The 13,755-nt window shown below is 44.8% G+C and overlaps 1 protein-coding gene across 2 annotated transcripts in view; it reads right to left on the reverse strand.

The window, feature by feature from the left end:
* Positions 1–3,796: 3,796 nt before the first annotated feature.
* The window catches only part of LOC128592465 (putative serine protease 45), a 31,504-nt gene continuing 21,545 nt past the window's right edge, over positions 3,797–13,755 (reverse strand). The window contains exons 2-6 of one of the 2 annotated variants that reach the window (XM_053600401.1): positions 10,908–10,934; positions 6,266–6,413; positions 5,521–5,795; positions 4,528–4,691; positions 3,797–4,226 (exon numbers count right to left, since the gene is read on the reverse strand). In XM_053600401.1, coding sequence (XP_053456376.1) covers positions 3,993–4,226; positions 4,528–4,691; positions 5,521–5,795; positions 6,266–6,378 — 786 coding nt within the window. In that variant the 5' untranslated portion in view covers positions 6,379–6,413; positions 10,908–10,934 and the 3' untranslated portion in view covers positions 3,797–3,992. Of the gene's footprint in view, positions 4,227–4,527; positions 4,692–5,520; positions 5,796–6,265; positions 6,654–10,907; positions 10,935–13,755 lie in introns of those variants that run through there. The other variant, XM_053600400.1, reaches the window with a different exon arrangement.

Below are 13,755 nucleotides of genomic sequence, written 5' to 3' on the forward strand. Positions count from 1 at the left end.
TGACACTTGAATAGGCTAATTCCAACAGTGGGGCAAAAGCCGAAGCAAACCGTCAGCAAATCTGCAATGTGTAGTATAAGACATCGGGAAAGAATGACGTCAGAATTAGCACATGTACTCCCTTCATTATTCCTACCATTTCACGCTGTGCTGGATGGAGGTCTTAGGTAATGAGATTAGAAAGAGAAATAAATGGTGCGACTTTCAGAAAGGATATGATGAAGCTGTCACCATTTTAAGTAAATTTGATTATGTAAAAATATCCTAAGGACATCAACTGAAAAACTATTGAATCAATAAGACAGTTTTGCAAGACAGCCAGGAATCAAGATCACTACTTTTTAAAAATCCATCAACAGCTTTATAATATCTAACACATAGAATTAGAAAACAACATAATGGGAAAAGATATTCTAAGCATAACCAAATTTATATAATACCTAGAAATAAACTTAATATTTTCCCAGACATCCACAAAAAAAAAAAAACTAAAAAGCTACTAAAAAGATACAGAAGAGCTGAATGAATGGTGATATATACCATATTCCTGATCAGGAACTCAACAGTGTAGCAGTGATAGTTCTCCCAGGATTAATCTGTGCATTTAATTCCCTCTAAAATTTATACATAGGCAATAGGCAATATTTTTTTTTTTTTTTTTGTAGAGACAGAGTCTCACTGTACGGCCCTCAGTAGAGTGCCGTGGCGTTACACGGCTCACAGCAACCTCTAACTCTTGGGCTTACGCGATTCTCTTGCCTCAGCCTCCCGAGTAGCTGGGACTACAGGCGCCCGCCACAACGCCCGGCTATTTTTTTGTTGCAATTTGGCCGGGGCTGGGTTTGAACTCGCCACCTGGGTTTGAACTCGCCACCCTCGGCATATGGGGCCGGTACCCTACTCACTGAGCCACAGGCGCCGCCCGGGCAATATTTTTTTAAGGAAGAAAACATTTGCTACCATTTAACTAAACACTACAAAACTAATTGAAACATTACAGCACTAACCTGGGGACCAAACAGATCAGTGGGAAAATAACAGAGGGTTTAAAAAACATACCCATAAGTATACTGGGATTTCATTATTACAAATTGGGAAATTCAAATTAGCACAAAAAGGAATCACTGTACAAGAAATGGTGTCAATGAAATTGGTTCTCTAGTTAGAAATAGAGCCATACTGCACATAAAAAGAAATTTCAATGAATTGGAGTTAAATAAACAACATAAATTTACCAAAATATTTTTAAAAATAGAAAACCAGCTTTTACAATCTGGAAATGGAGAAGGCCATCTTATGAAAGGCACAAAACCCATGAATAAAGACTGACTGATATGATTCCATGATAATTTTTAAAGGCTTTATGCCAGGGAGTTCATACAAAGAGAAACATTTAACAGGTACAATAAATGTGCACAAGTATTTAGTTAAAACTTAAGTGTCTCAGAGGGTTCACACATGTAAAAACTATAGGACATTTCCAGACTACATTAAATTTGTATATTCACTATAGAAAAAAATGTGAAATCCAGATAATTTGATGTTATTTTTCAAAAAAGCAGTAACTTTTATGTTTTGATAGGTATAATTGTTAATATATTCATGAATGCTTGACATTAAAAATATTTAAAATTATTCAAAAGTGGGCAGGGTGGTAGCTCACACCTATAATCCTAGCACTGTGGGAGGTGGAGGTGGGTAGATTGCTTGAGCTTAGGTATTCCAGACCAGCCCGAGCAAAAGAGTGAGACCATTCCCCCATCTACTAATAAAAAAAAAAAAAAAAAAGATGAACATTGTGGTACATGCCTATAGTCCCAGCTACTTGGGAGGCTGAGGCAAGGGGATTGCTTGAGCCAAGAGTTTGAGGTTGCTGTGAGTCAAAACGCCATGACACTCTACCCAGAAGGACAGAGTGAGACTCTGTCTCACACACACATGAAAAATATTCAAAAGCAAACATTGATGCAATTCAATCCTTAAATTAGTTGATGCTATAACTTTATTCTTAACATGTATATGAAAATATGTGACCTGTTGTTCCTGCCTCAGGGCTATGAGTGCCCATTTAATGTTATGTGAATATGATTAGTATAAATTTTTCCATGGAAGTTCAATGGCAAATGTAAACTACATTAAGAAAATCTAAATAAAATGTCTTTTGAGGGGGATCTGAATCATGCGAGTAAGATGCATGTAAGCATACATTGGGTAACTGGAATATTTTTCCTCTGGATTAAAGAGTAAAAATTTCTAAATTTTGAAAAAAAAAAGGCTTTATGGTAAAATTACCCATATTGTTAAAAGACAAGTGCATTACTAGAGAAAATATTTGCAAAATAATTGACGAAGGCTTAGTATTCAGAAAAGATAAAGACCCTCCATAGAGAAAGATAAGGAATCCAACAGAAAAATAGGCAAAGTATTTGAACAGAGGATTTACTAGAGCAAAAGTATAGTCTTTTTTCAAAAAACACATGAAAAGACTTTTTTCCAATCAAGAAAATACAAATTAAAACAGCAATGGTGTAATTTTCCGCCATTGGATGCGCAAAAACTTAAAATATCAATAGTAGCCATTTTTAGCAAAAGGGAAACATTCATTCTCATATACTGCAGGTGTGAATGCAAACTGTTCAGCATTGGGGGACAGGGGGTGAATTTGATAGTATTCATCTAAAATTATTAAATTGTGTTTCCTTTACCCATCCTCCCCTCAGCCTCTCTCCTAGGAAAACAGCTGTGGAAATGCTGCGGAGCAACACATTCAATAGTGTGTGTAGCAGCATCACTGCAGTGCTCACCTTCAGGAACAACCTAAAAACTGGTGGTGGCCAATCAAATGTTACTCTGCACAGAACACATGCAGTAATGTAAAATTATGCATAGCTCTAGGTGCTGACAAAGGAAGGTGCTCAGGCCATATGCTTTGTTAAAGTGTGAGTTATTAATGCATACTGAGAACCTATTTACTTTAAAAATCATAAAGTTTTAAGGATATTAATAATAATTACCAGTACTTCTGGGAAGGGGAGCAGGACTGAAGGTGGGAGTAAATGAAAGAAGGGAAATCTTTACATATGTTTCTGAATTTTTTTAGCAAATCACAATAACACTGTATGCAGGTATTATTATTCATAATCCTAATTTTTTTAAAGAGGAAAAAAATGTTGAAGAGTAGATATCTCTGTGCAGTGGGACTCCAGGGGATGTTTTCCTTCTTTAGGCTTAGCTATGTTCCCTAATTTTCTACAATGAGCATGTAAAATTTTTATAGTCAAGTTTTTTAAGAAACAAAGAAAGCAGAAAGCTCATTTTGGAGTACTATCTGTGGATTATTCCTACTGTCAGCCTAGAAGCCTACAGGGTATGTTTCAATTGCTCCCTTACAGCATGGCCACTTTACAGATGAGGGAAACAGAGGCCACAGGCCTAGGCCCTTGCCCTATGCCCCAGCACTAATGATAACAACAAAAACAATCAGCCCCCACTCTGGGGAGGCTCCTGGCAGACTTAATTCCAGGAAGCCCTGCCCTCCCACCCACCTCCAACCCCCAGGGCTGCCCCAGAGAACAGAAAGAAGAAAAAAGCCAGCTCCTGTTTGCACAAGTTTAATCTGTGCTATCCTGGTCCCAGATTCCAGAACCCTTCCAGGCCGTAATTCCCCTTCCCTGATCACTCAAATCTAGTCATCTATCACATTTCTCCCCACTAGGATGCCAAAGCCATACCCAGTCTCACAGGGACCACTCTTTCCCCACCCTGACTCTTATTGAATATGGATACATGACCTTGTTCATTTTTTTTATTTTTTTAAATTTATTATTTTGTTGTTGTTAAATCATAGCTGTGTACATTAGTGCTATCAACGGGTACAATGTGCTGGTTTCACATACAATCTGCAATATTCTCATCACACTGTTCAGCGTAGCCTTCATGCCATCTGGCCCCATTCGCCAAAGGGAAAGCAGGAAGAGAAAGGGGTGGGGACGTCAGGGGCCCATCTGGGAGTGCAGTAGCCAGCACAGGAATAGGAGCCAGGTGATAGGGCAGAGACCTGTGAGAGATCCACTGTTCATTTGCTTCTTGATCCATTTGGTGTATTTGGTGACACGGGTATACACGCCTGGATTCTGAGCTCTTGCGCAGGCCTTTTCCCAGGATAACACCCCAGCCAGAATCCATCTGCCCTCAACTTCGCAAGCCAGTGGCCCCCCAGGATCTCCCTAGATGAAAAGAGAGGAGTGTTGGAGGCTCTGGGTCCTGCTGGACCCCACAGGATCTAGAATGCCCACCCTCTGAGTTCTGTGTGGAAGAGTCTTTCATTCCTTAAAGAGCTCACTACCTGGGGTCCTCCTTTAGCTCCTCAGTTGAGAATAATGCCCAAAATCAATGTCTCAGGAGAAGACAGGAGAAAGCAGAGCACTGCCCAGTGATGGTCACAATGAAGAAAGTCAAGCCAACCCCTCCCCAGAGGACCGCCCCCACCTGGGAGTAGAGATCTACTAGAACCCTCCAGAAACTCACATTGCACAAGTTTTCTCCATAGTTGGTGGCACAGATCATGTTTCCCAGGACAAGGGGGAAAATTCGGGGGAAGATAGACTTCCTGTGGTAAATCCGGTCACACCTCTTATTGTCCATGATAAACACCTCTGCCTCCTGCAGCTCCGAGGTCAGCGGGGAGTTGGCTGTGGAGAAGCCCAGTGAGGTGAGCACTAACTCCTCACTCTCAGCCCTGACCTCTGCCCGGAGTCCTGTCACCCTGCCTAGAGACTCTGCCAACCACGCCCTGTCATACCCACAAGATCCCCTTCACTTGTCCCCCACCCCCAACTAGTGCAGATCTTGTCTGGCAAGTACCTTACACTCTAAGGCTCTGATTCGAGATCCCTTTCTTGGGAAGCTTCTGCTTCTGAACCAAGCAGGCCACAATCCAAGTTCCATTGTAGCCCCTTATAAGCTGATACCACATACCAGACTCCAAACTTGGTTTGCACTGGCTGTTACCTCTGCTACCTGATTAACACTCACTCCTCCTTCCAGCATCTCATCCCTCTGCCCAGGACTCATCATAGATCCCTCCTGGCTTGGCCTCAAGACCACCTGGCAAGGTCTTTGTCTCTTTCCTCCTCAGGCTGTGCCCCTACCCATGCTCAGCTGTAACTTCCTTCTAGGCAGGGCATACATTTCCAATGCCAAGGGCTGGAGGTATGGCTGATGCTCAAAGTTTGTCAAGTGAATAAATGAGCGAGTGAGTGAATTTATGAATCTCCAACTCTGAGCCTCTATAAGAAGTAGATGATCAGGCATAGCCCAGGCACTGCTAGGCCTGAATGAGGTACCCATGTAAATAGCGAAATGGTTACCACATGAAAAGTGATCAGTCCTACCACATTTAGAAAGCAGCAGGGACCACAGGTGACAAAGATGAGCTTCCCAAAAGGCACCATAAGGAAGTCCAGCATGAAATCAGTGTGCTCTCTGGTACCACATCCACCTCCCACCCATCCCACTCACTTGAAAAGTGCTGTTTAACCTGGCTCCAACCAGTCACCCAGCATGGCGTCCCAACCTTCAGGTTGAAGTTGGGTTCAGGGAGACAGATGGGCTGCACATAGTTGCTGAAGGTGACAGCCGTGTGAAGATGGAGAAGGGCAACATCACCTATGATGAAAGTCTGGCCCCAGTACTTGGGGTGCATAATGATATCCTCCACGGGGATCCAGAGGGCCCTCGTGAAGTTCATAGGCTGCAGCTTGGAGGTGCCAAGCATTACCGAATACTCCTTGGTGCTGCAGGAGATAGAGAGCTTCACCTGGTAAATACAGGTTCCCAAGCAAGAACACATTCCTACCTCCCCAACGGCCCCTCTCCCTTAGCAGAGGTCCTGCCTGATTTCCTCTGTTCAATGCATCTTGCCTATTCTATCCAGTGGTCCTCTGGGTCATAGATCTGACTGCCTCTTCATTCATCATTTAAGTTAACTCAAGGTAATCTGGTCTACATGCTGTACTTACAGGTATAAAGGTGTTGATGTACACATACGTTCTCCTGTGGGGGGGAGTGGGGTTCTGGGTTTTCTTGTTGTTCAATCCCTGGCCCCCAGGACATCCTGACCACGCCTCTCCCTATTCTGGATGATCCTCCCCACCCTCCCACAAGCCCTCTCCTCCCACATCATTACACAGTGGAAATGAGGAAGTTGGGCTGGGCCTGTTGTAGCTACGGGTCTCTAGGCCCTGAACACACGGGCCACACTCACCCTTGGATGCAATGGGCAGCAGTCACCACCCAGCTGGAGTCAATGAGGGCCCCTCCACACACGTGCTCACTCTCCATCTGTAGGCTCACCTCCCAGGGCCAATGGCGGGTCATGGGCACTTCCTCTGACCACCAGGGCTTACCACAAACTTCAGGCACAGTGACCACATAGAGGAGGATGAGAATGACTGAGACCAAGGCACTCTCAGGGCCAATGTGCACAAAACTATAAATTGAGGGACTTGTTCTCATTTCAAAGAAGGGGAGTGTAAGGGGGAGAGAAGGTCAGTAGCCTATCCAAAGGCACTGACCTAGACAGAAATTGATGATGACAGAGATAAAAAGGATCAAGACAAACACACAGAGATATCACAACAAAAGAGAGACATACTGAGAGTCACTGGGAGCAATCAGTACAGAACCTCAAAACAAAAGTAAAGAAGTCCCAATATGAGAGGGCATTTTTTTTTTTTTTGAGAGTCTCACTATGTCACCCTCAATAGAGTGCTGTGGCATCACAGCTCACAGCAACCTCAAACTCTTGGGCTTAAGTGATTCTCTTGCCTCAGCCTCCCAAGCAGCTGGGACTACAGGTGCCCGCCACAACGCCCAGCTATGTTGTTGTTGTTGCTGTCGTTGTCATTGTTGTTTGGCAGGCCCCAGGCTGGGTTCGAACCCACCAGCCCTGGTGTATGTGGCTGGCACCCTAGCCGCTGAGCTATGGATACTGAGCCAGAGTGCATTTTCTTGTGTCTGGGAAAGTTCCTAAGCCATGATCCTGAAAAGCTATAATGCTTTCTAAATTTGTTAGATGCACCAGGCATCTAATGTCCCTATACTGTTCAGTGTCAAGAAAAGCTTCTGACTTCTGTGTCAGAAGTTTTCACACTGACCATTCAATGCTCCAGAGACCCCTCATGCATGGCTCACACCTTCTTAGTTTGCACGTAGTTCCACCAATAAAGTTGTATGACTGGATGAATACATGAATAAACCAAGGTGCAGAGATTCTAAATAAAACATTAGCCAACATGTCATAGATATACATATATATGATTTTTTAAAGACAGAGTCTCACACTGTCACCTGAGCTAGAGTGCCATGGCCTCGGCCTAACTCACAGCAACCTCAAACTCCTGAGCTCAAGGGATCCTCTGGCCTCAGCCTCCCAGAGTGCTAGGATTACAGGAGCCACCATGCCCAGCCAACATTATATTTTTAAAAACAATGCCCCATGATCATATGAGGAGTGTCCCAGGAGTGCAAGGGTGGTCATATACTGAGAGAGTGGAAGAGCTCTCTCAGTGCATTCTCCACATAAATGGTTCTAACAATAAAGAGATAAAGACCATGTGCTTTTCTCCATAAACACAGAAAAAGGCATTTAAAAATTCAACACATTATTTATGACTTTTAAAAAACCCTCTTACTGGGTGGCGCCTGTGGCTCAGTAAGTGGGGCGCCAGCCCCATATACCGAGGGTGGCGGGTTCAAACCCAGCCCCTGCTGAACTGCAACCAAAAAATAGCCGGGCGTTGTGGCAGGCGCCTGTGATCCCAGCTGCTCGGGAGGCTGAGGCAGGAGAATCGCGGAAGCCCAGGAGCTGGAGGTTGCTGTGAGTCCTGTGACATCATGGCACTCTACTGAAGGTGGTAAAGTGAGACTCTGTCTCTACAAAAAAAAAAAAAAAAAACTCTCTTACTTGTGCTAGAAAATAGAAAATAAATCCTTAACTTTATAGAAGTTAGGTATCTCCCAAACTTACAGCAAACATATGACATTAAAGAACAGGCAAAAAAAATCTATCCCATCAGAGGCCAGGAATAAGGAAACTCTGTAAGGAGGAGACCAGAGAAAAATGGACAGAGCACAAGGTGGCTTCTGGGTGAAAAAGTAGAAATGTCCTACTTATTCAGCTGGTAGTAATTACACACGTGTGTTCACTTGTGCGACAATTCCTCGAGCTGGACCTTTTTTGTGCACTTTTTTGAAATACATGCAATACTTCAATAAAACAATTTGCTTTTTAAATCTATTAACATTTTTTCTATTCCAACACAACTGCACTAGAAAACATACTCAACATAAAATACATTTTCAGTAGCAAAATATTATAAAATACATAAGAATTAACTTATCTAACATCACACAGAACTTCTGTGGTAATAAATTTTTAACTCTAATAAAGGACACAGAAAATGATCAGAATAAATGGAGAGACATTCTCTGCTCTTAAGTAGAATAAATGAATGAATATTTTAGATGTAATTTTTCCCACTATCTTATCTATAAATTCATTGGACAAGGTAGAATTTTTAGGAAACTTGATGAAAGTAATCCAAAACAGAAATAGAAAAACAAAATTCCACATACAGCTTCCATCTTTGAAAATGTACAACAAAGAAGAGCCACTTGTCCAAGCAGATATTAAAACACAGGTGAAAGCCACAATAACAAAAATAGTATGGTACTGTCACAAGGACACATACAGGAGCCAACGGAAAAAACAGACAGCTTAAGATTTTTCTGTGTATTACAGGAACTTGATGTAAACAAAAAAGCCACCACAATCAGTGGATAGAAGAAGGAAAAATGAGTAGTCCTTGTGTTGGGAGACTGGCTCAACATAAAAGAAACAAGAAAAACAAAACTAGACTCCTTGCTAATAGCACTTGAAGAGCTCAAGGTGAAAGGTAAAACTGTAAAACTAATGTACTATGTGACATAGGGTGGGAAAGGACTCCATAAACAAAACCTCGGAACACACACCTTAAGGCATAAACCAATTAACTTGATTACATCGAAACAAAAACTTTTGACTCCAGGAGCAAAGTTAACAGGCAGACAGACCAAGAGGAAATATTTGCAATATCTAAAATCAATACAAGACTTTTATTAGAAATACACAAGGAGGGCGGCGCCTGTGGCTCAGTCGGTAAGGCGCTGGACCCATATACCAAGGGTGGTGGGTTCAAACCCGGCCCCGGCTGAACTGCAACCAAAAAATAGCCGAGCGTTGTGGCAGGCGCCTGTGGTCCCAGCTACTCGGGAGGCTGAGGCAGGAGAATCGCTTAAGCCCAGGAGTTGGGAGGTTGCTGTGAGCTGTGTGAGGCCACGGCACTCTACCAAGGGCCATAAAGTGAGACTCTGTCTCTACAAAAAAAAAAAAAAAGAAAGAAATACACAAGGAACTTTAGGAAATCATAAAAAAAAAAAAAAAAGAATAGACAATATTTAAAAGATTAAAGATAAGCAAATTATTAAAAAACAAAACTCAGGGCAGCACCTGTGGCTCAGTGAGTAGGGCGCCAGCCCCATATGCCGAGAGTGGCGGGTTCGGACCCAGCCCCAGCCAAACTGCAACAGAAAAATAGCCGGGCGTTGTGGCGGGCGCCTGTAGTCCCAGCTACTCGGGAGGCTGAGGCAAGAGAATCGTGTAAGCCCAAGAGTTAGAGGTTGCTGTGAGCCGTGTCACGCCACGGCACTCTACCCGAGGGCGGTACAGTGAGACTCTATCTCTACAAAAAAAAAAACTCAAAAAGCAAAAAGGATACTGAGATGTTCAAACTCATTAATAATGAGAAAAATGAAAATCAGATCAAGAAGTCTTTTTTTTTATTAGATTGGCAAAAAATGTAAAAGCTGGGTCACCCAAAGGGTTGGTAGGTCTGTGGGAATATATATGCCTTAATACACTGCTGGTAGTAGTTTGAAGGGGTGGCCAAATTGGAATATGGATAGTAGACGAAAGCATGATATCGATGGAAACTTTTGAAGTTGATAAGTACACTGTGGTTACGTAAATGAATATTCTCAGAAAATATATACCTAAGTACTGAGCAATAAAGACCCATGCTATATGTTACCCTCAAATGATTCTAAATATATGTGTATGTGTTCCTTGTACTACTTATATTTTTTCAGTATTCTGTAAATTTTAAAATTATTTCCAAATAAAAAAAATTCTTAATGGAAGGTTAAAAGAGGAGAAAACAAACATATCTAGAATACATACTATTTATGTAAATTAAAAATACAGGCACACAAAATAGCAACGTGTATTTTAACAAGAGCACACACAAACAGAAAGATCCACATATAAGAAACATATTAAGAAAGGCTGAGGGGAATGGGAGTAGGGATAACTAACTTAATCAACCAATCAATAATGAATCAGGTGGAGTCTTATTACAACGCAGGCAGGCTCACAAACAAAAGAGAGCAGGAGTAAACCAACCCTCCATCCCTGAGGTCTAAGGGAAAAGACAGGAAACCCCAGAAGAGCTGGCCTCTGCAGACACCACCAAAAGGCCCAGAAGGCTCTATGTCCAGCTGAAGAGCATAGTTTGAAAGGTTTCTGTGTGGAAAAGGGTCTGCATCAGCTTCTTTAACATACCTCCTGATGGGATGCAACCTGAGAGGAATTCAAAGAGGCTCAGCATTCCCATGGGGGGCCCTTGATATTCTTTTGTCCACACTGTTAGGCTTCTAAGTTCTGGCAGCCATAGGCTGTTCTTTAGAAAGTGGACCCCTTAGACTAAATTCCTGCTTCCTACAGACCCAGAAACACTGTGTGACTCACTTCAAAATCTACCCTCACAGAAGTTGAAGCTTTTCTCGCAGAAGGGGTTCATCCTACTCACCTGGTTTGGTTTTGTCCTCTGAGTAACCTGGAGGAGAAAAGGGGGACAGAGACAAAGCAAGAGTTCAGGACAGGTAACTGCAAAGAAGTGAGTGCATTTTGTAGTAATTAGTTGATTCATTCATTCACCAAATACGTCCTAATCTTCCACTGTGTTCCCAGTCTGGAGCCAGAAGCTGGGGAGACAGAGGTGTATCAAACAGAACCTACCCTCAAGGGGCACAGTGTCTAGCAGGAGTGACAGAAATAAATATGCAACCACCTGTATGAGATCAGTACAAGGCCAGGGCCAGGGGTGTCAGGTGAAACCAGAAGAAGCAGTGGATAGAAAAGACTTCTGGGAAGAAGAGTTATTATGCCAAGTCTAAAAGATGAGAAGGTAAAACAAAAAAGTGATAATGGCATTCCTTGCAGAAGAAACTTCATGGTGCATGCCAAAGGTTCCAGGGGATGAAGGGCAGGTCCTGTGATGGCAAGAGAGGAGCCAGGGAAGGAAAGCAGAGGGCTGATCAACCACGCTGAGGCCAAATGGAAAGAGGAAGGCCAACAGGTATGACAAGGCCAGACTTGTGTTGTGAAGGCAGCGTAAAGAATAGAGAGGAAGGTCATAAGACTGAAGGCAGTGAGGTCCCAGGGGAGCCTCTGCAGACCCAACACAAGAAATGAGCAAGTGTTATGAGAACAGACATGGTGAGCTGGACGTGAGACTCAGGGACACAGGTGAATCTAGGATGACCCGCCAACTTCTGATTTTGGAGAAGAGTGACAGCCATCACTGAGCTAGTAAACAGAGTAAGAGCAGTAAGCCTCAGTTTTAAATGCCAAGCGGTTGAGATGTTTCTAGGTCTTTCTCGTGGAGATAACCAGCAGGTGGCTGCACATCCAGGCATGATGTTTTAAGAGGTATCATCACATAAATGACAGCTCCATGGTTGGAGCAAGTGAGTTCACCCAGGCAGCAGTGAAGAGGGAGAGGTATAAAATGGAGATGGTATCTTGGAATGCCAATGCAACAGGGATGAACACTGCAGGGTGGCCTCGGGTGGATACAGGAGAGCCAGTTGCTCTTGGGGCAGGGAAGACTCAGGAGACACAGAAAGTGAAAAATGAAAGAGTTGTAGAAAGGTCAAGGGCAGTAAGGACAGAGACATGCCAAGAAGAAACCAAGGGTTCAGCGTGCAGTGAGAACCCCAGGACGAAGCACCAAGTGAAGACTGCTATTTTTTAAGAGAAGTCCGGCAGTGAAGGGGAAAGAGATGGACAAAGAGACCACGCAAAGAGAGGATAATGATCTGTGTGAGAGGATGATGATGGGACCACAGCTCAAGGAGCGCCACACTTCAGGGTGGGGTGAGCAGGCTGGCCGGGCGCGGGAAGCGCGTCTCTTCAGTTCCTGAAGAAGCAGGTGAAGAGGGTGCGGATGCAGCCAGGTCTGGAGGGGCCCTGGGGAAGGGGGAGAGTCAAGAGGACAGGGCCTGAAGGCCTGTGTTTTCTGAGTGAACGGGCTGCTAGTCGGGCAGCTGGACTAGAATAGAGGATCTGAAAGGAAGGTGAATGTGAATTTAAAATATTCCTTTGGCAGATGGGGACCAGGAATTTGCCCCCAAACCACATGCCCGAATGGGGTCTCCAGGAGGCCCAGCTCCCCAGGAAGATCAGAGCCTGGAGTGAAGGGGTAGAGCATAAGAACCTGGGGGTGCTGTGGAGAGGACGTGGGTGGCTGGAACATCAGCCACAGCGTCCAGACTGGCAGCGGAAGGAAGCAGCTGCTGGTTGGGAAGGTGGAGGGGTCCTCAGCTCTGCTGGTCCCCAGGAGGCTGCAGGGCAGGTGTGGCCTGAGGGAGGACTGAGAAGGCAGTTGTTTACCCTGGAATCCCCTGCGAGATCCTGGGGGTGGGGGGCGTAGTAAGAAGAGAGGTAACCGTGGGGTGGGTGGGCCACAAAAATCCCCGCCACACCCCGGGGCCAGGCCCAGAGCGAGGTGGAGCAGGCGGGTTGGAGCGGGAAGGGGTGGAGCAGAAGAGGGGGAGAGCGGCTGCGGGACGCCCACCTCACCCGAGCTCCGGGCTGACGGCAGGAGCAGCAGCAGCTGCAGCAGGACTCGGCTGCTCAGCACCCTGGGCCTCGAGGCTCCATGCCGCGGAGGGCTACAAAGCGAAGCAGCCATGAGGCCAGGCCGGAAGGCGCCACCTGGCGTTTGCAAGGACCACGCCCACATGCCCACGCACGTGCCTGCCGGGCCACGTGACCTCACCCCAGCACGTGATGGCGCTAGTGGCTTCTGTCAGCTCTGGGTGCTCTGGCGCGTTTCCCTCACTTCCACTTCCTGCCTGTCCCTGGAGGATGGCGTGGGAGCCCTGAATCTGTGATGGCTCCCTGGGTTGAAAGCACTCCCAAGAGCCCCAAGTCTGTGACAGTACCCGAAGGACCCCGCTGGTGAAGGTAAAGGTAACCTCTGGACCCCTGATGGTACCTAATTGCCCTGGGCCTGGTGCTTTGGAAAGTTTCAGTTACTTTTAATTTGAGAATCTGGAAGGATGTGGGAAGCAAAGAAAGGGAAAGAACAGTAAGGCTAGGGAATCCAGGTATTTGGGAGAAAGTTGTATTTGAGATGCACCTAAGACTAAAGCAAGGAGTCTTGGGGGAGTCCAGAGAAAGGAAAAGCATTTTCCTCTTCCACAGACCACCAGTTTAGACCATAGCAATTAAAAATGGATAGTGGCATGTGCCAGGCCTCTGGCTTTCACAGGGATTTTTTGCGGAAGGCTGCTTTCTGTCTTTGGATCTGCTGGGCATGGCAGAGATGGGGAGATGACCACCAAGATTCCTGTTTAGCTTGTCTAGCTGGG

The sequence above is a fragment of the Nycticebus coucang genome, chromosome 8 (genome assembly GCF_027406575.1).
Source record: "Nycticebus coucang isolate mNycCou1 chromosome 8, mNycCou1.pri, whole genome shotgun sequence".
Taxonomy (NCBI): Eukaryota; Metazoa; Chordata; class Mammalia; order Primates; family Lorisidae; genus Nycticebus; species Nycticebus coucang.